Source organism: Cyrtonyx montezumae, unplaced genomic scaffold, assembly GCF_038088225.1.
Source record: "Cyrtonyx montezumae isolate F1298 unplaced genomic scaffold, pur_monq_1.0 scaffold_1, whole genome shotgun sequence".
NCBI classification, from domain to species: Eukaryota; Metazoa; Chordata; class Aves; order Galliformes; family Odontophoridae; genus Cyrtonyx; species Cyrtonyx montezumae.
In genome coordinates this window covers 5,983,831-6,009,802 of record NW_027071825.1, presented here as the reverse complement: position 1 = coordinate 6,009,802, position 25,972 = coordinate 5,983,831, and the positions used below count along the sequence as shown (strand labels likewise).

Here is a 25,972-nt window from a genome sequence, read left to right as displayed (position 1 = left end):
TTAAATAGCATATTCATTTACTTCCACAAAGCCTTTGCAGGTGCATTTAAGAATAAGGCAGAGAACTTGTAATACTGCTTTTTACTCAGAAAGATGTTCTTGCCAAACAATTTTTAAATGTAGAGGTACCAATTACCTGCTGGCACAGCTCACTAGTGTGGAATACCTTGTTGGTATGGTATGGTATGCAGTTCTACCTTTTAGTTAAGGTACTGAGAAAGGAGGTGGTTAATATCTAATTTCAGTGCTAGTGGAAAGAACAATATAGTCAGTGACAAAGACTCAATAACAAGTTGCTGCATGTGCTTAAATGCTTTGGAATGTCACTGCTGCTTTAAAAACTACAAGTAGAGTCTAGAAAAGGTTAATCTGTGTATTTACTCATGTGTAGAAGTTTGTATTTACAGTAGGGTTATGATACCAACTTTAAGTTAGCTAAGGATATCTGTGTAAGCAACTGGAACATAGAACTAAGATCTAATGAATTTGTATTTACCAAAGAAGTAAAAATACTTCAACAACATTGTATCAGGACTGAAGGCTTTGAGAAGCACATTTTGAAAAACAGTTAAAATTCTTCTGACAAGTTTCCCACAAGAAAATGCTGATTTGATTGAAGATAACCCCTTCGTTTGGATAAGTGAAATGCTTCTGGGAATGTGTATGTTACTGTAATATAGATAGAAGAAAAATTACTAACTTGAAAATAAATGTTTCCATCCAACTGCAGAGAAAGCTCCACAAAGTAATTCTGATAACTTCAAAAAGATTTTTTTTTCTTCCAAAAATGTTGAAGTTTAAATACAGAGAGACAATGTAAATATTATCTTTCTTTTCTTGAGCACAAGTACTGCGAGTACTCTTTATTTTTTTCCACAGACTTCAATGGATGTCTGTGACACACACAGCAGAAGGATCTTATCAACTTACACAGCACTTTTAAGAGGCTGTATGTCACAAAGCCTGAGGTAACCAATGCAGTTAGCATGCTTTCAGTGCATTCGTCTTTTCTTTTTTCTTTCTTTTTTTTTATAAACAAACAAAGCTCTTCTCTTCGTGGACTAAAACAATTCCAGCTTTCCAAGTCTGTGGAACATGGCAGATGTCATTTATAGTTAGAAACCCCCTGGGGATTACTTTCTGCCTGTTAGTTCTGGTGGTCATAATGGCAACCAGATTCATACACTGCCACTGAGTCAAATCAGCATGAATCATTTATGTGACTCCTCAGACATGGCACTATTAAGATGGAATCATAGCAAAAAGATGACAGGGTCTTGCAACAGACCAACAGCTCTGTAGCCTGCCATAAAATTCTCTTTTTCTGCATCAGTGTTTTCTCCCTTGTAGTTTCACAAATGTACTGAAAGTACCATCCCATTTGAAATTAGTGGCCTATTTTCCGTTCTTTTTTTGATCATTCTCATTTGAGCCATCCAATCAATTAACAGTGACAGGGATGTGATTATATACAGATAAAGCCATTCTAGACAGCGAGGTTTTAAACCTGGAAAATAAATAAATAAAAAAGAGCAATGTATTTATAGGTTTTTGTAATAATAAATTTGTACAGAGACAAATGTATTACAAGCAGAGAGCTACAACTTGCAGAACATTTTAAATACACAAGAACATGGTTTGGACTGTAAAAGTTTCTTTTGCTTCTGTTGAGTAACCTGAATGATCTACAACACTGGAAACACAGCTGACTTCTAGTCTTTGGTTCCACTGGAAATGAAACCACATGCTTAAGGAGAAAAGTTAATTAGTGCTTAATGGCATTCCCTAAGTGCTTCTTCTCAGTCTGACTGACTAAGATTCCCAATATGAGATGTGGTGGAAGAAAAGCTGCAATACTACAATCTTGTTTACAGAGCTATGCCAAAAATCTTCAGAAATCACATCCACTCTCAAGGTCTTAGCCTATTAATGACATTATTTTCTTCTCCTTTAGGAGTACTTGTATTACTTGAAACAACTTACAAATAGGATGGCAAAACAATAGGTTGGTGTTACAATATAGTACTGTCACCATGCCAGCCAGAGTCCTATTCCTACCTAGTGAACTTCCTCCACAGGCAGTGATGAGAAAGAAAATGGAAAAGCAACTCCGATATTGAGTTCCTTTGATGAAAAATGGCTTAAGCAGTCACCTGGAGATTCCCCCAGCCCACAGCTGCCCCAACTCATTCGCAATCCTGGAGGTGGCATGGCCAGAATCTGCTGTATTTCACCCATCACTGCTTGGCTCAGTTTGCAGTCAGCTCTGCACCACCCGTTAGCTTCACCTTTTATGCAGCACCTCCTGTTATCACTGCACAGTTTGCACCACTGACTTATACCTTTGCTGTAAGGTAACGAATGACCAGATAAAAAGTGAAAGTTAAATTGCAGTTGAGTAATCAACACATAGGCATTTCTTGAGGGAAATGGAGTAACCAGCACATAAATATCCACTGATAAACCAACAGAACTGAATTTGCTTTTGTAAGCAGTATGCAGTGTTGACACTGAAAATCAGTCCCAAGCAAGTACACCATCAGAATGTGGAGGCAGGAAGCATAAATGATTACTCAGTAGTATGATGTAACAGGGGGATGAATAATTCATCACCAATTAGCTCAAAGCCACTTCTTATCTGCCACTGAGCCTTCCTCCTGCTCATGATGTAGAATTGCATCAAAAAAATAAAATGACCAGAAAGAACAGCCTGTAACAGACTTAAGTAGCACACCAACACTGATGCTGTTTTCTTTGAAACAGGAAGCGGGAGATGCTGGCTCACAGTCAGAGTTCACAGGCAGTTTTCACTAAATGTGAGCCACAACTTGTTTGTTTCACAAACTGAACGTTTTTTAACTGGAAACAGATTTTGCAATGCAATTTTGTATGTAACATGACAGCATCTGGCTTGCTCACAGTCACAGAGCTTGGCAGCACTCTAACTTACACATGCGTATCTTTTATCTTCTATAACACACAGGTCATCTAAACATGTACAACTCTGAAGCAGTAGTATTATTCCTGGAAGGTATATTTACTCACATCTCTCCTCGGAAAGGTGCCCAGAAGCTTGTATTCCTCCCAGGGATATCCCTTGGAAGCCACAAAATCAAAGACGACCTGCAGCTTGCTGCTGGCCAGGAAACGCCGCTCAAAGAATTCTCCGCTGGGTGTCCGAATACGCAATTTGCTGACTGACTCCGTGCTTTCCTCTTTTGGTTCTGGAGGCAAAGACTGCTCAAGAGAAAGCCTGATAGCCTGAGGAAAAATAACCATTTGGGTTGCTATATTAACAACAAAGGAAAAGGATAGACAGCTTTTTTTGTTTATGCCTTACAGAATTTCAAGATGTACCACAGTGCTCCAGAGCCACAGTTCCGCTTTATATCTCAATGACAAAAACATTTCTACTCAGTCCCTAATAACAGCCCACCAGACAACTAATAAAAATAAATCCTTCTTTACAACACATTTTATTAGGTCTACTGTTAAGGCGTGAAGGAGATAAGTAATTTAATCATTTGGCAGAAAGCCTTGAAAAATTCGAAAGAGTAATTGCCAAGTGGCCAATTGCTTCCTTAACGGGTATAAATTAAAGGCAGTAAAAGGGTTTCCTTAAATGCACTTGTTATCAAACTGCCTTCCTCATAAACAGAGTAATTGACCATTTGTAGCACAGACCACAAAGACAAGACACTTGGTGGCAGTTCAGAATAAAAAGAAATATAAGTAGGAGATCTTCTATCAAAAAGCTACAACACTGCTAGACATAATCAAAAACATCATGACGATGTATTAGATGTCTGTAGTATATATAAAAGGCAGAACAGTCAAAGAGGAAAACTGAGCAGACAGACATAGGAGTTAAGATTTTAAGACAGCAATTATTATTATTTGCAGGAAAATTATTCCAAGAGCAGATGTGCACATCTTCTGAAAGAACATGCATGTAACCAGCCAGCACTGTAGCGACCAGAACATATGCACCTAAAAACATCTTCCTGCTGACACTGTGTACATTGCTGATGTTAAGATTTTAAGGGGAGGAATCAAGTCTGTATTCTTTGTTCTCTGCCTCCAGGACCTACATTAACACTCCGATCAGAATTAAAATAAGAAAACAAAATCCCGACAATCAAACACCACTGGATACCTGGTAGCAGACTACTGCAGCAGGTGGGCTGTGTTTCCAGGGGTACTAAGTGTTGCTGGCCCTCTTGGACAGATACCGATGCCTTGTTAGCTATCATCTTGCTTAATGCAGCAGTTAATGAGGATCTCAACAAATACAAAAAGCAGCGTAATAATTCCTCCTTCAAAATACACCTCTCCAAACGAAGAGGCAGTCAGGCACTGATTCACCCAGATTTTCAAGGCACTTTCATGATACACAGTTGCTATTTGTGCCTTTGAAAATATCCCCGAGGTCATTCAGTAACAGAAACTGATGGAGGATTATTACATTAAAGAGAAAGGAATGGGCAAGAGCAAGATCATGAAGCCTTTAAATAGTCTACTTCTTACACACGAATCTCTAAGCAAATTATAGCTCAGTATAAATATTTATACATAGAACTTGAGTTCATTTTTGCTCATCTACTATGAGATTATATTTTAAATAGAATCTATTTTAATTTTCTCTCTCTCTACACTCAACCACCTGCTTACTGTCTTTCTGTTGTGACATTTCCCCACACAGTATAACAACAGATGCTACATTATTTACGGAACCCAATCAATTATATTATAGAAAAATAAACAACAGTAGCTCATTAGAGCTCTTTTCTTTGTGCAAAGAATGCGTCGCTCCCCAAAGTAACCAGTCTCCCAGGCTTCAACGTGAAATGGCAGTTTACAATGGATATTCTGTACCAGCAAATGAAGTCAGAAAACAATGATGAGATGAATCACATTAATAACTCTTGAATCTGAGCAAGCAATTTCAGTTTTGTTGATAAAAAGATGTTCGGTATGTGAACAGCCCGACAGTCTGATTTTAAATATATGAACTGAACATAAAGGCACTTCTGTAAGTAAACACTGTTGCAGAACAATTCAGTATAAGTAATCTGTATACTCGAAAATGGGAGTGTTAGTAAACATTATTGTTAAAATCCCTTTTGTTCTACTAAGCAAACAGATCGTATTATTTTCATTACTGCAGCCTACACTGAAACAGGGAAAGCCATATCTGTTGTGATAACAGGGACTAGTTTTGCAGGCTTTATGTGAGAAAACAGTTTTCAGGAGGGCAAAGTGTTGGAAAGGGTTCAGGAGCAGATATACTAAAGCAGAGTGAATTACTGTTTCAATGCATACAAAATTACTTAAATAAATAAAACATGCTTATTACTTGAATCCAGTTATGGATTTCTCAGTAGCCCGTTACTACTTCAGTACTGATTTATTTGCAATTGCTATTAACCTCACAGAATAGCAGCTTTCTGATTATTCTTGACAGAATTCTCACAGTCCAATTCTGTACATTACTCATCCAGTTGTGTTTTGTTTTCAATTCTTGGCTTATGGTAACAACAAGAGCTAAAAAAGTCATCAGATACTGTAGGATAATACAGAAGAAGCAGACTGTACTTCTACCAAACAACTGAATATGACAGTTTTGACTGAATCCAGTATTTACAGTGCAGAACTGTTGAAAAGATTCTGAATGCTTAAGTGGTTCAGATTTTCTAATGCAATTATCTAGGTCAAAATATATATGCAAATGCATTGCTTATACAGTCTGTTTATTGGGTTTATGTCAGGGAATAATAGATGCATTGGTAGCCAACTTTTTTCAGTCGTGTAATGCAATTTTTTCAAACATCAGCAAAGTACACAAAGACTGAAATGTCAAGTGTGTATTTAAGCCTGGGACAGGGGGATGAGGAGAGCTGTCATTTATCAGGATTCTCTGAGTTCCAAGGACTTCAACTGAATGGAAAATTAAACAAGAACGTAACGCCGAACTTCAAATCTCCATCAGCAATGGGAGACAGAGCAAAAAGTTATATAAGCTCCACTAAAAAACACTGGAATTCCGATATTTTATATAAATGAATAAATATTCAAAATATATTTTATATTTGCAATAATATTTGAAGTATACTCAGGAAATATATATTCAATTGGGATGCTGATGCAACGTTATCAAATTCCTCACAAAGTCCTCGATGCCTCGAAGCCAACTCCATCAACTCTGACTTCAGTCAGTACATTTATGTGTATTGAAAATTTTATTCAAAGGTTTCAAAGTCCTTTTTAACTATGAACCAACTGTGTTTCATAGCAGTCCTGTAAGGACACCTATTTCAAGATCACAGAACAGCTGAAAATACTTTAATGACTAGTCTGTTTCACGTTGCCACTGAAATGTGATGGGGCTTCAGGGGAAGAAACATGTCGGTAACACAGCCTTTTTTCTTCTCTTTCAAACTGTATTATACATTTGCCAGGAGACAAAAAAGAGGAAGCTACTAATATATTTCACATACATGATGATTTACACCCACAGTGTGTGCCTATATTGTTTTACACATATAAATGATAAGAAATTAATAAAAATATTATTTTGAGGTTCACAAAAAAAAAGCACACTTTAATTTCAGGTTACAAAGTGTGCTGAATGAAAGGTGCAACCTCTGGAAGTGTCTAGAATCCAGAAAGTGGCTCAGAAAAGCAAAACATCCCACCTCACGTTCTTCTTCCTGTTCTTTCCGAATCTGTTCCAAACGAAACTGCTCTGCCATTTCTCTCTCTTGTGCTTCCCTCTAATAAGCAGAAACAAACAGTAATCACAACGTGTTCACTTCACTTTCCAGCATTTCATTTAGTGGTGTCCATTAAGCTATATGAAAGCAAAGAAACTTCTTAACTGTTCTGTTGGAACAGGAATGGTGCATGGATATCTGACGTATTTGCAAAATGTAAAGGCACGTGAATAAAAGCTTCCTTGTTCTCATGAGCTTGTTAATGGAAAGTAATCTCAACTCAACTTCTGTCGTCAAGAATTTACCACATCAATATGATTGTTTACATCTATTTTGAAATCTCTATTTTGAATTGCCTGAGCATTTCATAACCACTTAAGGCAATTATGGCTCCAACAGCAAAGGTCTAATCTTTAAAAGCAGAACTGAAGTGAGGGAATCCTCTTCTCCACAGAGATATCACCACTTGTGAAGAGATTCACACCCAGCATTCACACTGCTGCTTTGCCACGTACACACCTTTGCTCTGTCAGCTTCGAGCGATATGCGGTACGCCTCATCCTGTTCCCTTTTCACATTTTCTCTGGCTTCACGTTCATCCTGGCGAAGAAGAAAAAGAAAAAACTCATCACACTGACAACTGTGACACGGATCTTTATGTTCACCAGTGTTTTCTACCTTCAATGACCTAATAATAATAAAAAAAGCATCTGATATCTCACAGGGATGTCAGTCATGCAGGACCACTTGGCCTCCCCTGTAGTATGGAAAGGCACCACGTGGTTTGGAGAACCAGGCTGGATTTTAGCTTGCTTTTTGCTCCAACAGACAGCAGGCAATGGCTCTTCCTTCAAGAGGATGTCTGCCCCCTAGGATCTTCCTCAGTAAAAATGCCCTCAAAAGGATCTGACCAGTGTCATGGCTATTAAAAATCACCCAGAGACCTCAATTCGTACTGAATGCAATGATACGAAAATAACAACCCCTGCCCTGAAGTGTCTCAAACATACAGATGGAGGCAGACAAGAAACATGAGGTTAGTATGCCAGCCAACCTAGCGAAGTATCTTATTAGCAAAGACAGCACAAATAGTAAGAGATCGTGAAAAATACGCCAATGACAAAGCAAGCCATCATCCATACAGTGGAAGATGAAAAAGCAGATATCCCTGAAAGCTGGAATAACTGCACTGGGGTGATATCTGACAAAGCAAAGTATACAATCCACAGCTCTGTCTTCTGCTGCTGCAGCCAGAGACAGAACGTGCTGCTCTGTGCTTACTCTTCTTATATCCTATAATCCTCTCAGAGCCCTGCAGAGGCTGCAGTGTTTCCTATAAAAATCAGTAAGATTTAGTTGTGAGATTGCTGGTGGGCTCAGCGCTGTCACCCGGAGTTAGCAGCAATGCAGCACTTACACTGGGGCTTCACAGAGATGAAAACCTACAACTCACTCCTTTTTGAAGCACTGTGGTAATCTCCCCATTCATCTGAAAGGATTGTTCCACATAAAGGAATCATTTTGCAATCAATTTAATCAATTTGTTCCCAGAAACTTCACTATCTGGCAAAAACTCAATTCTGTATGGAAGGAGAGTACGTTGACTGCTATTGTCAGGTTGCTCAAACATGCCAAGGTGGTCCTCAAATAAACTCTTTAACACACTAGTGGGTGAGAAGTTCTGAAGGTGCACATAACCATGGGAGAAAAGGATAAATTGCAGGAAAAAGTACACAACCTCCATCTGGAAAGTAACAAGATCTTTTAGGAAGAAACTCTTCTTCCTTATAGAAATAGGACCCAAAACCATTCTGCAGTCAGTGTCTACTACATTTCTTTCACAGAAGATAGAGAAACCATCACTTCAGTTCAGCAGAGCTAAAACATGAGTAGACTGAATTCCTGCAACACGTTTTGCACTTTCTGTAAGCACACCATTAGTTTTTTCTTCAAATGGTGGGAAGCAAAACTGCCTTCCCAAATGAACTTACTGAAAGAAGGCTAGGTGAGGCAATCTTCAGAGGACAAGCATTTTAAAAAAGATGTTAAGAACTGTTTTGGTAACAACCTGTTCAGCTTCCATGTTTCACAACATCATACATCATCATAACCAAATTTCAAGAAGTATAATACTTCAACAAGTATCAGTTCCAGTCATTAAAAACTACATATTTGTTTACCCCCTACTCATCATAGTTATCATCGTCCTCAAGCTGGATTATGAAAAAGATGTCAGGAATGCGAAGAATTGCTATGCATGACTGCCTGGTCCTCATAAAAGTATGTGAGCCACATCTAAAAGTAAATGGCTGTGCCTCCAGCCTGCACATCACATGGAAACAATACTGTTCTTATTGAAACACATCTGCAGGTAGAATAAACAGTACTGGAATTCCAGCCTCCATAGGTGAACAGCAGATGTAATCAGTCATATGGAATGCAGTTCTGCGTGAGTTTTGTGTTTTGTTGACACCAATCCCACTCTACAGGAGCAACCATTAACTACGGTGATCATGGTAGATGTATAGCATTCTCAGAGTCACACTTCGGAGAAATTTTAAGCATCAGATGCCGTAGTTCTTTTTGTGGCCCACTTTGTTATTTTAGTCATCACTTTTTCTAGAGAAACCAAATATAGCAAAAGGATGACTCCAGTTTACCAGAAAAATAAAAATGACAGTGGTGACAGGAAAAGCAGATCCAACTATTTTGCAAAGAATCTTTCACTGCACTAACAAAGAACAGGTGAAGAAAAAAAAAGAAAAATAGCAATACAACTAAAAATTAAAAATCACAAAATGTGAGGTTACTGACAGCTTGTCAACAAAACCATGACACAGCTGTTATACCCTGCATACATTGCAACATCTGTCGAATATCAATAAATGCACTTCCACATTATTTTGCAATGAATGCAAACTGCCATCTTCCACTTTCAAGAAATCAAGATGTGAACAGACAAAGTCTTCTCCTGGTTCACTTGAACCGCCTGCATCAGAAACACAGGTTACGCTCAGAGGTGGAAGGAAACAGGAAGCAGTTATTGAAACCATATGAGGATTTCTTCTACCTCAAGAAAGCAGACTACACGAGTAGAGAGTGTACAGCAATTAGTGTCAAACACTACTGAGACACTGAAAGATTTCTACAGGCAAAGATACCACAAAAACAAAGGGAGTGCTCATTAAGATGACAACGTATGACCCAAGCATTCATAAAGAAGGTGAAGTAAAGGTCTCTGCCTTCCCATTTGACAGTGCACCAGTAAGATACTGTCAGTGAAGAGAGTGTGAATTTTTCCACAGAATATACTCTTCAGCTATTAGTTTCTGTTATAATACACATTACAGGTGTTAAATCACAACAACAAAGACCCCAGTAAATACATATTCATGAGAGGGTTAAAATGGACCTAGAGAAAATACTCTTGAGTAATGTCCACAGCAACAAGACTAAGAAAAACTTAGTTAAGGTTAAGAAGAAATACTCTTCAATAATTATTCCCTACTCATTTTATGAAGTCACCTCTTAACCACCTAACATCCAGCATTGCCAGATGCAGAAGGATGGAAAGGCTGGATTTCTGCATTTAGGACAGCAACATCTCCTTCTCCTGCAGATTGTACAGGGAAGAAATAAACAAGGACAAAAAAAGAAAAGTTGGCTTTTTGGATAGGATATTTTGCTGGATATGACAACCTTGGAAGTTCTGGGCTTTTTGCTGATGTTGCCTGCAGGTAGGATTTGATTATTTAACCCCAGGTATTAGTTTTGTACCTGATTGGTACTACACTTTATTCCCCATTGCATTTTAGGATGAGTTTTATTGTGAAGTAAAGCCAGATAAAACAACTTGAGAAGATCAGCATGAGCAGAAGACATTAATCAGGACATCAGTGAATAAATGGCTGTTACAAAAAAAAAAAGGTTTATTCACAAATGCTGAATGTTCATCTGAAAGATGTCTCATCTCACTGAACCACTCCTGAAATTAAAAACTGCAAGAGCTTTAGGCTGTTCACGGGAGCGTTAAAGAGAAACACCCCTTTGTCCAAACAAACCAGTTTAATAAAAGCATTAATTTGACTCACTGGAGATGACAGACTTGCACATTGTGTAACTTAAACATACATGATGGGCAATACGTAGGAAAAAAAAGTGTACACGCAGTGCATTAGCCATACGGGGAGGACAGAAACAAAGCAAAGTCTCTGGTGGCAGAACCAGAGGTGGGGAGGCAGAATCCTGTCTGTTTGTATCAGCCCTATTCCAGACAGCGATTTTTGTAATTTACCTCAAGTGGTAAAGCCTCATAGAAGCAGACCTGCAGTTACTTTCCATGCGAAGCCATCCAGGCAGTTTGTGGATGCCTACAGATCTGGACTGTGTTGCAAGGAAAGCTGAGGATTACTAAGAGAAGCAAAGCTAATATCCAGTGACTGCAGCCATTAGCACGCACAGCTGAAAATCAGTCTTAACTAAAGACACTTTCATTCTCTTCATTTCCACTGTCGTTACTTCGTATTTTGTCCAAGTTGAAAATGATCTGTAAACTCCTGAAGGCAGCACTTTGCCTGCTGGCGTACTGGTACGGCACACAACGGGAAACCAACGGCCGGAGCTTTGGGGTGCTATCATATTACAAATACAAAGTTGGAAAATTTATTCAAATAAATTTTGATTACTGTAGTTTAATTAGTTATAACTAGCAATAATTAGTAAATGTGCTAATTGGATTTTCAAGGGGTTATATCACTACCTTTGTTAGATGCCTGTCATCACCGTTATCCTTTTGTGCTTTGGAATGTAATGAATTTTGCGTGTTTATTCTCCTAGGCTCCTGTTGTGCAAATACTGCATACCGTGATATACACAAAGCTGTTAGATGGGCAAAATAATATTAAGGATATTAAAATGCCTAATTTCTAATATTTTAATTCAATTCCTAATCAGAAATTGCAGAGGTCCTCCTGCTTTGTTGATGAAAGCAGTCGTGCCATCCTCTAACTGGAAAACACAGCTGCAGGAAGGGAGTGGAAAAAAGCAACTGATCTGAAGCAGGAAAAGACCACCAGATCCCTGTTTAGGAGATCAGCCAAGAGGGCTGCTCCTCCTGAGTTTCCTTTGGAGCGGTGAGATACAACTTTTAAAGAGGAAAGAAAGGTGCTGGAAGCTGGAACTACTATATCATCACTGCAGAAAAAAAAAAAAAAAAGAAAAAGAAGGAAATCTCTGATATTTGACAGCAGAGAAGCAGAAATGGAAGACATGGTGATGTGAAGCGCCTTACTGCAAAGTTACAAAAATAACACGTGGCCAGCAAATCCCAGCCTAGAACAGACAGCTCCGAGGCAGACACACTAGCATATCTCTGCGAGTAGCTGTAGTAGTGAAAAGCTGAACTGATGTATGTTGCTATCCTGGAGTGGCTTTTTTCTATTCACATATTTTTTATATCTCTCTCCTGATATTAATTAGGAAAGACATACATTTTTCTCACGCTGCAGCATCTTGGAAGAAGAGATGTCATCTAAGATCAGATAGCAAAGACTCTGACTCCATTTTTCTACAGCTTACCTTCATTGAGACTGTTTGCATCCACTTTTCCAGTTTAAAATTTCTTAAACACCTCTTTTACAGAGTGTGTCAGCAGCCATAGTTAAAAGCAAACTGAAGTACTTATTTGCGTTTGTAAAAGTAAAATCTTTCAAGCAATTGTAGGTATTTAATTCCACCTTGAAGTCTCATTTGAAAGCAGGAGTGCTAGTGCTGCACAGCTACAAAAATGAATACGATGAGAGACCTACTGTTACTTAAAAATGGACGAGTTGGACCAGCTGTGTAACAGTCAGTGCTTTTACAGTAATAAATGCTGACAGCAAAAATAAAAAGAATGCATTACTGAGACATCATCAAATGAGCCTTGTCATTACATGGAAACTCCACCCTGTACAAGCTTGTCAAAAAGTGTTACTGTAATCCTTTGAGAAGGCTCCTCCTCAGGCAACAGAGAAAAATGCTTAGGATCAGCCCAGAACAGGTGTGTAGTACTGTAATGCCAGCGTTTAATCACAGATCCCTTCACATTAATTTCACAAAGGAACTAACTTGGATCCATGTGGGCCCATCATGCAACGCTGAGATGATTATTTAACTAGCAAATTAGAGCAAGCAAGCAAACAGAACGTTTGCCAATGGACATTCCAGGGCGTACAATATTTTACAATTATAATTTTTCTTGTCAAAGTCCAGCAGCAGGTACTGACACTTAAGAGGAACTGATACCATGCATTCTTTTCAAAGTCAATCCCTGATAAATATCAGTTCACACCTTGATCAACATTGGCAGAGGCCAGCTCTCTGCTTTGATACCCTCCTTCACTTACAGAAGAAACTCTTCAGTGGCATTTATTTCCTCTTTGAAAAAATCCCCAACCCTGCTGCCCAAACAATAGTTAATGTATAACTGTTTGTAGCATGGGCCAGAGGAGTAGGCACGGTTAGAAAAGGAGAGTATTTCTACTAGAGGTATAAAATCATCTGTGCAGCCTGTTATACCACTAGGAGCCTTGAAACTCATAGGACTATTTTCCTGGGAGCTGGTGAACTACTGTTACTTTATATTAAATGCATTCATTAACTGATTAGAATAGTTTTGCATATGCAGCTGGATCAGCAGCCCCTAGACCTGACCAACCTGACAAGGGTGGGACCGTGTTTGTCCAGAAGGCCTTGCTGCCGTTGCTGCCATTGACTCTACCATTTAATTATCTATTGGCCACTTCTTAGCAGAAGTGCCACAGCAGTACATCAGTGCTTGGTTGGTTATGTTAATATTTGTAGCTTTTTACTACGGCAATTTAAGTACCAAACTTACAAAAACAGACAGCATGTCAGCTCGGCCATGTGACTGGCACATCAGCAGAGCAGCCCAAAAGAGGGAGAGGGTTTCTGAAATGTCATCTGGCCCACACTGCTGCCACACAGCAAGCAACAGGCCCCAGGGGGACGTGACTGGACCAGAAGCCCTGGAGAGAAAAGCAAGAAGAAGGGAAGCCAGATTTCTCCCACTTTAAGAAAGCTTGGAAGAGGGAACAGATGCCTACATTTTGCACCACCTGCACCTCAAGACAAGCATGCTGAATTATGTATACACATCTCTGTATTTTTTGACAACATAAGGAAAAGCTCAACCAAACATAGTAGATAAACCCTTAAATCCAGTCACTGGTTAAATGATGGAATGACACTATGGCAATGCCCCATTTTGCCTAATTAAAATGGTATGAGGCTACATCAGTAAATTTTATTAATACATGGATGGAGACTCCCAGCATTTAGCTAGCCATACGAGTACACCCAGAAACAAAATGACTCACATTGCAGAGGTGAGGAAGTTGGTGACAGTGCTCTGAGCACCCAGCCTGCATTGCCTTGATGATCCCCAAGCTGACTGCAAGGTGATGCCTGAACAGCTACAACCAGCGTCACAACTCACACCTGTACCATGAGAAGGCTGTCATCCTGTAGTAGTCATCCTGTACTGAAATAACCATCAGAGGGCACTGCAAAACACGCTGTGCTAACAAGAATTATGCAAGAGCTGTGTTTGGAGCTTCCACGGGCATGCAAGTTAAAAATCCAAAATGGAGAAGGTTCACCTGTGTAAACTGACTCACTAATGCTTACATGCTGTTATTTAAAAGTGTTTTCAGTTCAATTTCTCTCTCACACACACTTCTGTTTACAGGAAAGCTATACAGATGACTTCTCTTTTTAAAGCACAAAAGAATTCTCAGCTTATCTTCTTGTGGTTTTACGATGACTTACTGTTGCTATTAAGAAAACAGTAACAGAAGCCGGACTCTGTATCCTGTTTGCTATTGCCATATTTGGGAAAAACATGCACCAACTGCAGCAAGACCTTAAAAAGAGAAAAGGTGATGATGATCTTTGAATACGGAAAGTTGTCAACTACAAGACCTAAAGGAAGCTACATGTTATGTAGTGAACCACAAAGACTTTCCTTTTTTTTGTTAAAGCCCCTCCACCACTACAGACTGCTTGCCAAATTCTCCCCTCTAGAGTACCCATTACAGCCATTTTTCATATTTACATTTCCTGATACAAAGGCAGAAGTTTCTGAGATCACCTTTCCCACGTGCTTGTAATGAGATGCCAGGTTACAAGTACATATTCTATTTGTGTATAGAACTCACAGTATCTGAAAATCTACTCACCTTAGGCTTATGAAATTTTCCATTAGTTTTCTGAATATCAAGGTATATTAGGAAACACAAAATAAAACAAAACAAAACTAAACCTCCCACTGGGAAGTGGGAATGAATGTCTATGGTCTCTCAGTGACAAGGAAACAAAAGGTAATGTAAAAAAAACAGACCACAGAAGCCTTAGACAAAATTAGACTTTACAGAATTGTAGGTTGGAAGGAACCTACTCCAGAGGAGTAGACAAGGAGACTCCATCACCTCTCTGGGCAGTCTGTTCCAGTTACAATCACACTCAAATAAAGAAGCTTTTCCTCATGTTGGAATGGAACTTCCTTTCTTCCATTTTGCACCCATTGTCCCTTGTCACGTCACTAGGCACCACCAAAAAGCATCTGACCCCATCCTTTTGGCTCATCCTTTAGATACTTATGAGCATTGTTATAATCCCCCCTCAGTGTTCTCCACCCTGAACAGTCCTCACAATCTTTCCTCACATGGGAGATGCTCCAGCCAAATGTAGCCTCACCATGGTGGAGTAAAGGGGGAAGATCACCTCCCTTGATCTGCTGGCCGCACTCTTTTTAATACACCCCAAGGGTAGCACTGGCCTTCTTAGCCACAAGGACACACTGCTGGCTCATGGCCAACCCATTGCCCACCAGGTCCTTCTCTACAGAGAGAAGTACCCATCACACTGGGACACACATTACATGCTGTCCCTGGCTGTTCTTGGCCACCCAGGGAAGGACTGTCAGCTAGTCAAGATGCAGAAACCAGATTCCAGTTGTGCAATCTCAGCCTCAAGGCTAACAAGCTTTCTCTTTCTTTAAGCTTTTTCTCCCCCATGGCCAGATCCTTCTCAGTTGCAAAGCCATTTTTGGGCTTTATCCAGGATGGGTTTATAACTATCTCACTTGACCTCCACCTTTTTTTCTCTTCCACACTGATCTTCCCTGCTCTGGATGATTGTTCTGGTCCCCTGTTCCTCCTTCTATCCCACTCCAGTTTCTATACCCCTCTTCACTACTACTTCCTTCTCCTATCTCTTACCTGTTCTTAAACGCCCAGCCTTAGACTGTCCTTTTTTCCTTCTGTTTCCTTCCTTTCTGCCAGCTTTTGTGGTTTCCAGTTCTGAGTCTTTTTTTTTTTTAACACATCCGTGATGTGAATTTCACCTTCCTATTCAAGCATTAAAAAAATAAATCTATACCCAGCATATTGCTGCTGAAATGTAATAAAAAAATTCAATTATATCACATCTTGGATTTTTGTTGTAATTCTCATATTAAAAGTTGTGTTCAGTATCAGCAAAATCGAAGTCAATTTTCTTTACCAAAGAATTACAGGTAGCATAAATAAAGAAGAAAAAATGAACTACAAATATTGTGCAGATATTGTGCCTTCATATCATTATAACCATAATCAGTACATCTCATAAGATACAAGATTTAAATGTGAAGAACGTGTTTAGTGAATTATTGTCAGTCAGTATCTACACAGAAGGACCAGAATAATCTTGAATGGCAACACATCAATTATTATAAAGTCTTAAGTACTTCCTTACTTCAAAACATCACTCTCATTGTACAGAGTAACAGATAAACATCTCTCAGTTGTACTCCTCACTGTGTCTACTTTGCAGCTGAAACACTGTATTTGAACAGATGTGTCATCTCTTACCCATTCTGCTTTGTTCTGAATGGTGAGTTGGTACTGCCAAAGTTCTGGTTTTCAAGATTGCTTTTAAATCTCCCTTTAAACAAATACACTTTAGACATACAAATCTATTCTTCCTTCCTACCTACAGCTTAAGCTGGTCACTGGAAAAAACACCTGATTGCTGTTTCCTTGTATGAGCATATTAAGCTCAAACAATTCCACTGCAAAAGCAAACGGTCACCCATGACTAATAATCAGAAAAAGGAAACGAACATGAAAATAACAGTAAACCAGTAAGAAGGAGGTTATCTTTTTGAAAGAGAGACCTAACTACATACACAGAGACATTCTTTCTGTCTCAGGTATTGAAGAGGCACGTTAAAATGTCCATACCCACCCTCATTGGCTAAAGAGACATTGGTTATTTTTGCAACCCCAGTGATTTGTGGAAGCCAGAAGGCATCTGCAAGAACTTTCAACTCTCACCTCATCCTTTATATCTTCCTGCTGCTGGGCACTGAAGATCTCCATTGCAGCCATCAGCCTCATCATTAGCTCGTCCACTGTCGTGTTACCTAGCAACAAAAGGAAGACCACTGAAATTCACAGCAGTAAAGTTATTAAAAAATTAAAAAGTCATCTTATAATCAATCTGTAAGAAGTAGCTGGTTAAAAAAAATCAGTAGAAGATGCAGATATCTCAGTAAAATTATTTTAATTGAAAATTCAGAATTGTTTTTGCAAGCAAATGTTGACCATAAGCTAAAATTTCAAGTGGTTCAAGTCTGAAGAATTGGGTTTAGTTCTGCATGTAATAAGACTACTTTACTTTTCTTCTAATCCTTGTTAGAGAAAAGTGGTATATCTCTGGCTCCTTGACATGATTATTACAGGCTTAGAATTCTTGAATAAAACCAGGGCAACCCTAACCCCAGCACTCCTCATGTTTTTCCAGCAGCGTGTCTTCAGTTTTCAGTAAGTCTGAAACACCACTTTAACTCCCTACCCAGATGCACTCAGACTTTGGTTTCTCTCAGTCTCAAGACCAGACTGTAGTTCAAAGCCATGACTTCCTCTGTGAGAAATTCACTACAAACTACTGGCATCTGCCAACTTAAGCAGTCTTTGGACACTGACAGAACAATGCCATGAAGGGCTACCTTTATAGAGATAATGATGTCAACATTTTAAAGGGAGTACCCCAACCAGACACAACAGCACCAAGAAAGAAAACAAAACTGTACCCATCGTTTCCAACCTCAGTAAAAAATAAAAAGCAAAAGCAACCTTAGGCAGCCTGCATTTCAATACATGCCTTTAGGACTTAAGTTTCTGCGTGGCTGTATCTCTTCTGCAAACAGTGACTTCTCACCCTGCCCTGAAAGGCCCTCATTGTTCCCATTTCCAGCATTTGCTACCTTAGCAGAAAATTTTATCCCGAGTGCTACAACACGCATGGCTTCAGAGAATACCATTCATCTGAGCATAAATTGTTAAAAGATACCGACGTCCCAATGCGTGGGAAAATAACAAGCACAGAACACTTGGGGTTTGACAGAATTCGAATCCAGGCATACATTTATTTAAGGTTGTAATAGATTTTCACTTTAGTGAAACACACTTAATTAAAACATAGCAAATGCAATTAAATAATTTGAAACATTTTTTAATATAAAACCACGTTATCTCATGGCTGCAAGCCACCAGTTTTCTCGAACAGTTGAGTAATTCAAGCCAGTAAGCACTGCTGCCTGGAGTGGGATAACACAGGTGCTTCAAGTTGCTCAACAATGCCGAGGAGTTATAAAAACAGACAATCTATTTACTAGGTTATTTGTTTTTCTTATTGTTATTACTTTTAATAATTGATGGGCATACCACAAGTTAGTGTTGAGCTGTACTTTGCACTGAAGAGACAAAAATCCATGCAAAATTACTAGCTTTGGCCACATGAATGAGCACTGCAAACTCCTCGAGAAAATGACTTATCTCAGATGCAGAAAGAAACAGTTACACTGTCTGTAAGTGGTGGCATTTCCTCAGGCTGAATTTCCTCAGAAAAATAAAAATAAACAAAGACACTGAGTCATGAACACAACCTTGTGCAGGAAGAAGAAATGGGAGATACCCATTCTGGGATGGATTGTAATGTGAAGTGTTACTGAGAACAGCAGCTGAAGTGCATTCCACGCCTGAGTCACCTCACGGCCCGAAGTCAGGAGAGCAGCAGTGCTGGAGAGAGCTCCTCATGTTCAACCAGACAGCTTCATTCATATGAAATTCTATTAGCAACTTCAAGTTCTGATCCCAAATGGGATCTCAACCCCACAGGCGGGTCTGAGAAAGCAATGTGACCAAATATTATCACACTACATGCAATTGAGGTCCACACGTGGCCAAGGAACTGTTCACAGATTGAAATGATGCTGGTACAACACAGAGAACCCCAGAGAAAGTATTTTGAAAATTTAGGAATATATCTGGATTTACACTTGGAAAACTAAAAGTAACGCCTGGTTTGGGAGATTTGGTTTCTACTTTTAAAAAGAAAAACCTTAACTACATCGCTCATGGCAAATTCGATATCTAGTTGTATGCTAAAGAATGCCTTTATGATTAACAGCTACTGACACTGCAGCAACTGTAGGTTTCTTGGGTGAGATAAATTCATCTTCTGAATGTCTTAAGAAAAGAAACAGTTAGGGAGGATGCCTTCAAACATTTTCAGTACTCACTGAAGAATTATTTGCAATAGAAAGCAACAACTGTACCTTGTATTACATTCAATACTTCGTTAGATGACCGTTTTCCCATAATAATAAGGAAAAGCGGAAACTGATCCGTCTTCTGAGTCCGAATTGTTTGGGCTACGACACTCCCGAAGTGTCTAGTGCACATGGTCAGAAACCTACAGGGGGAAATACAGCAGTTAGCAGAGGGGAGTTACTTTTGAAATTGTTATTTGAAAAATACTTACGCCATTCATGGGTTTAATTGAGTGCTACTGGCTAACATCCAGGCTTCTGCATTCAATTCTAGAGCTCTTTTTATGATTAAGTTATAAAAATATTTACAATTGCCTACACTGAAACAGTAACTGGCAGAGATGGGGATTCATTCAATGGAAAATCCCATTTGCTGTTGCAGTGCTCTGCAAGCTCTAACTCAAACCAATCCCCCACCCAAGAAAGATCGTGCTAAGTGAATTGTTAAAAACTTCTAAAGAAGAACTAAGACATTACCTAGAAAACACGAAGAAGTATAAAAAGAGCATAATTTCATATGAAAGCATAATTTAAGAAAATGTTTGTATCAGTCAGAGAATTAAAGGGTGCTTCAAAATTGTCTTTCTTTTGTACCAGTGCCCTGTCAGTGACATACTTAGCAGTGTGGTCTAAAAACAATAATTCTAAGCTTTTGGCCAAAAAAAGCTCTTGGATATTAGCATACAGAAGTCTAGCATTAGTATTCTTAACACGATCTTGAATAAATGAAAAAACTGATAAAGCTTTTCTCTTCCATTAGAGGACTGTTTGAAATTAGCATTTCTTTCAAGAGAAAAGGGTAGCTTATGATATGTTTTCAGATCTGATGGTAAAAAGTAAATGTCATAATAATAATGAATTATGAAAGACCAAATGCAAATATAGAATGCTTTAATAAGATCCAATTTAATAAAGTCTGTAAAAATAATGGACTTTTAATAACACGGGTCACAAAAGGCAAAACAGTGGAAATTCTGAGGACTAGCCACTGGTACAGGCTTATTAATTCTTAATTACGTTCATGAAAGGCAACTTAAATCGTGTGTTTTCTTATGCCTTATGATAATATTTTAGGTAACAACTACTCAGAAATGTATGCTCTAACTGAAGAGCAAAGTCCTGTTGTCACATGCATTAGAAGCCAAATCTATTTGAGAAGACAAACTACATTAAAATGTCAAGCACTCTAAGTCGTTTCTTCTCAAAAGATACTGAAAAGATTCAAAAACCTATTTTTTTTTAATCAACATATATTAATTCTAATAAAATCTCTAAAAAATGAGAAGCTTCCTGGGTACAACATTGGGCTTGTCCAAGGCAGTTGAAGTATAAAAATACCATTCCAAGTCCATTTTGGAGCACAACTGTGACTGCAGTTGGACTGTAGGGCGGCCTGAGCTGGGGGGTGGCAGCCCTGCCCATAGCACGAGGGTGGGAATGAGATGGGTATTAAGGTCCCTCCCAGCTCAAGCCAGTGCATGAATCTATGACTGTATGAGCAGGGGCAGCCAGCAAGTACTTCAAATCCATAAACACCACGGGTGGATGTCCATCCCGCCTCCTCAAGCCTCCATCTTTGTGATTCGGAACTACCAAAACAGATGGTGCTCACCGGAACGGAGCAGGACTCCTCGTGCCTGCTGAGCTACAGCACAGCAACGGCAGTAGGAAATGCGAGGGTGGCTCGGTGGTGTAAAGCTGAATGAGGAGACATCACCAGCAGCCTCCAGCACCACTGCCTACGTCCTGCTCCAGGAGCCACTCGCACACACCTCCTGTCGCTGTGTCTCATAACACCTCTTCCTCTCAGTTCTCTGCATGGGTAGGAACTGAACTCTCATCCACGATCACCATTCTGTTTTTCTAATGCCTTTTAACAGATTTTGCAACTACTTAGTTAATGCTGCCTTTCTTCTTTTTTCCTTTCAGCCTTTCCTGATTCTGTAATTGTTGACCTTTTTACTTGCTCCCACATTCATATCTAGCAAAAAATCTACTCTGTACCAATACATACTGCCTTCAGAAGTAGGTGAATAGGATCAAAGCAGTTTGTGACAGCTTGCAGGAGGGCTCTCATGCTTGTTACACGTTGTATGAAAGTTTCCCAGACAAGATCATTTCCTAACAGCTAATATACAACAAATCATACTGGACTATACACCTACTGTTACATTTACACCATAAAATGCAATTGATATATTAGTTTGAAAAAGCTTCTGGAGTGGCAATTGTAAAAAATAACTGCTTCAAAAATCCACTGAAAGAAGATTTAAACAAAAGCAAAGGGAACGCTTGCTCCATCTCCAGTCTATGGTCTATAGTAGCTCCTGATCTCAGGTATGCTGTGCAGAGCTTTGCAAACACGTGGTTTAGCAGTAACTTGGTGTTTATGTGAATGTGCAGCTTTACTTTTTAAGAATAGAAGTGGCCACCTTTGGCCAAAGCGCTCATTGTCCGCCGTGTTATCTCAGACCTCGAGACTTTTTGATCTCTGGGAAGCTTCTGATCTCTATGAGATGCATAAATACCTAATGGGTGGGAGTCAGAAGGATGGGGCCAGGCTCTTCTGGGTGGTGCCCAGTGACAGGGCAAAGGGCAAACTGGAACACGAAGCTCCATATGGACATGAGGAAAGACTCCTTTACTGTGATGGTAACTACTAAATGTTTATTCCCTGTCAGTCTGACCTGATGTTCAGCACACAACTTGAATGATACTGGGTGGAAAAAGGGGGCTGTATTTATAGGCAGGCACTTCCCAAGGCTAACCTTGATCATAGAAACTTCAGAACTCCAGAAATGGCTGTGAAAAAGCTGTGATTTCTTCTTTTGAATATAAGGAAAACAATGATGAATATTAAACATGCAGTGTTCCTGATTATTTTTAATAATAATTATATACAGTGCAAAATCAACATAAAACTCATTAAAATGTTAATGTAAAAATAACATTTTTGTATTAGGTATTTACACTTTAAAAAAAAAAGTAAAAGTTGAGGTGAGAAATGGTATATTCAAATAAGTCTGCTATCCACTCATTATGATACAGAGTTAATGTCTCACCCACACTGGGGAGGTTGTAGCTGTTGACCCACACAAAGGGTGATAAGCAACAGACACAAGGTATGGTCTAAAGATTTACAAAGCAGCCTGGACTGAATGATGTGGATACTCTCTGTAGTAACCACAAGAGAAATATCCGGGGATTCAGAAGTAAGAAACATGACTTTATCCGCTTTTTCTTTATGCCAGAATTAAGGCTAGATGAGTGGATTATCTAACTGTTCCTACAGCGTGGAAGATCTCATTTCATCCTGCCAGTTTCACACAGATTAGGTAAATACCTTATAACCCTGTTCGGTCTCAAGTATGTCTAGCTGGAAATTTATTAATTCATCCTTGCAGGTATCAGTGACATCAGGAAAAAATACCAAAGTATAAATGAAATATACCTGGACCCCTTGCTCAAATGCTGTGCTAAAAATGGAAACCAAAGGATGCACTTGCATCTGTACAAGAACAATCTTCAGAAATCAGAGAAACAACCTGATAAATTACAATTCAATATAGCCACTGAAACTCTCTAAGCAGAACTCCTCAAAAACAGAGAAAGAGCCAAGCAATAAAGACAGAAGAAGAGCCATGATGTGAAGAAGTCTTTGGGGTGAATAATCAGAAGCACGATTTGCTTCGACAACATGAAATAATCCTCTTTCTGTATTTAGTGCCAAGAAAGCAATTTTAGGCACAGTACACCAGTAAAGATATAGACCAATCACAGGAGGATCACATAAATAATATGCAGTAATAAATGTCCATAAAGGATGAGATACGAGGAGATGATGAAAGAATCAGGATTGCTTAGAATTGCTAAGTAGGAAAAAAAAAAGTAGGAAAACACAGTGGTACTTTTTAAGTCAGAAAGAAAGAGCATCTCTCATTAACTACTGAATGTACCAAGATTTAACTGTCACTGATCGCTGTAAGATAAACTCAGGTTAAATATTAGTGAGAAGTGCCTAAAGGCAGTGAAAGTCAAGTACTGGAACTAGTTAAGAAGAGATGCTGAGAAATCTCCCTCACACCAAAGATCAGACCTGACAGCCATGGGTCAGGAATGACGCAGTACACTTGAGCCTTCCAGCCAGGTATGGACTAAACACTGTTATCTGCAGCTCTCTGACATCTGCTGACAGTCAGAGCAGTAACAAAGAGGAGACTGGAGAGGTCAAAGCATCACCAGCTTAACCTAAGGAGGACAGACATCCACACTTCTGCAGAGAGCTCTGTCCCCACCAGGCACTCTGCAGTACCATGGAGATTCAGCCATGCCTTCCAGCGGTGTTTTAGTACAAATTCCAACTCCAGCTGAATGATTACTTCTGGTGGTTGTTTTAGACACTGTCATAGATGCGGATCCGTTTCTCTAGAGCTCCCATTCCACTGGCATTAGACTTCACGGGCACATTTGTGGAATCCTGTGTTTCAACACACCTGGGAATGAGTTCACTCTCAATCTCAAGGCAGCCCAACAGGTCTGCCTTGTCTACACGTTCTTGTGCCTTCACCTCTTACACAGGACAGTACAGAGGTTGGTTCCTTCCCATTTTCTGTTCAAGTATAATGCACCGCACCACGTACAGTGAGAGTACAGTGGGACAGAACTTGCTTTAGGATTTGTTTCTATAATGGGAACTTAAAGTATTCACTTGCAAAAGTATCCGTGGTTAATTCCTGGGACTGTAGGAGTTTTTTCAGATGATCTTAAAGCATTCTCACAAGTCCATGAAGTGACACAGTAAAAACTCTGATCAATAAATAGCGATAATAAGTTCTATTTATAGCTGAATATTATGGAGACATCCATATCTTCCTAATCACAATCAAATTAAAATGCATTCAATGCTGGCTTTTAGTTTTCCAAATTTGGGCATTTTTAGATTAGTACCATGAAATCACCTTGAAGTATATAAATATTTAAAGAAGGATAGTTTACCTTTTCTAGTGGGCGTATAATAAACAGTTTAACCATCATCTTTATACAGGCTGTTTTGTTCTCTATCTAAAGAGACAATCACCTTTTATCCTTTTCCTTTTTTTTCTTCATTTCAGTGCTATTAGAAAACTATTCACAAGTGCAACCCTGAACAATACAATGCAGTAATTATGACTAGATGACAAAGAGATGTGAACAATTACTGAGCCCATTTTGAAACCCTACACTAATAAAGTCATTAGATGCTGCCCTTGCCATGAGCCTTCTAAAAGCTTCTGAAGTTACAAGAACACACGGCATTGTTCGTTAGGACAATTGCTGTTGGCAGAATGCAAACCTTGAGTTAAACCATGCTGCAAATTGATCTTGACATTCTGTTAAGACCGCCACTAAAATCAAAAGCAAAGGAGAAAAGGAGAAAATGAGCGGGTGGGATGTAATCATGGAACAGAAGGGTTCCCTCCTCACCTTCTTTCCTCTTCCTCCTCAAAACAAACCATAGAGAAAATAACAAACTCGCCTGGTGTTTGAGAGCCTTTATTTTTCAAACATTAATTAGACTTCTGACCTGTTTTTATGGACTCACACTGTACTGCTATTATAGCAAATTAAATAAAATATTACAAAATGCACTAGATAAGGTTTTCACACTGTTCTGTGAAAACTGGTAAGGATTTGATACCCCAAGAACAAGTCAACAGTTTTGCAAGCAACATATGAAAGCATCTATGGCCACTCATTAGGAGGCAGTGAGAAATTAACTCACCGAGCCCAGCACTGTCAGACCCCACACCTGCAATATATTTGCTGAAGGATCTAATAGGATTGGGGAGCTCGAGCAGTATGGTCAACTGGTCTTCATCCAGGCATGCATCATTCAGTAGCTTAGTATCAAGGGTCAGCAGCTGTGAATATGGCTAATTACTTGATGACGGAAATTGCAGGTGAAGACAACCTGCTGCTGAGAAGCACTTTGGTCAATTAACTCTTTCCTAAGCTTAAGGAAAATGAAAAACTATCATTTGAACATTAAAACTAACAAGTACCTGTCATCAGAGGTGAGAAAAGTTGGCAACACCTTGAAATACAGCACCCAAGGGCAAAGATAGCAAAAGCTGAAAAGCTGCTACAGACATTTGAGGCACCGTTTTATGATTTGGGCATTGCTTTGCTTGGCAAACGTTACGTACTTTGGAAACCTGCTAATATCATGCATAAGCTGTATATGTAAATGCCATGTGTACAAGCATAAAGCATGTGTGCAGGTGCAAATCTTCACGAGGCAAGCCAAAGAGTGACTGCTAAGCTCAAGGTTCATCCCAACCTGAACGGAATACAAGATGAAAGTAAACGTTATACCTGTAGCTTGTTCTCTTCCCATCTGAGTTTCAAAAACCTGAAGTATAAGTACTTCTAAGAAGTCCATCTACAGTACTGAAAACATGACTCTACTTATACTGAAGTATCAATATTGATGAGTGCAAATAAAGTTGACCCGATCCCTCCTGCTTTCCCATGCTGGCTTGGCTTTACATACACTAATACCACTCTAACAGCACCAATAAGTTGCTTTGGGGATACATTAATTTGCAAAAAACACCAAAAAAAA

General features: G+C 39.2%; 1 protein-coding gene across 1 annotated transcript in view; it reads right to left on the bottom strand.

The window, feature by feature from the left end:
* The window catches only part of FAF1 (Fas associated factor 1), a 142,010-nt gene that overhangs the window by 11,205 nt on the left and 104,833 nt on the right, over positions 1 to 25,972 (bottom strand). Inside the window, exons 14-18 of the mRNA XM_065738862.1 lie at positions 19,375 to 19,511; positions 17,090 to 17,178; positions 7,233 to 7,313; positions 6,696 to 6,773; positions 3,046 to 3,261 (exon numbers count right to left, since the gene is read on the bottom strand). Coding sequence (XP_065594934.1) covers positions 3,046 to 3,261; positions 6,696 to 6,773; positions 7,233 to 7,313; positions 17,090 to 17,178; positions 19,375 to 19,511 — 601 coding nt within the window. The remainder of the gene's footprint in view (positions 1 to 3,045; positions 3,262 to 6,695; positions 6,774 to 7,232; positions 7,314 to 17,089; positions 17,179 to 19,374; positions 19,512 to 25,972) is intronic.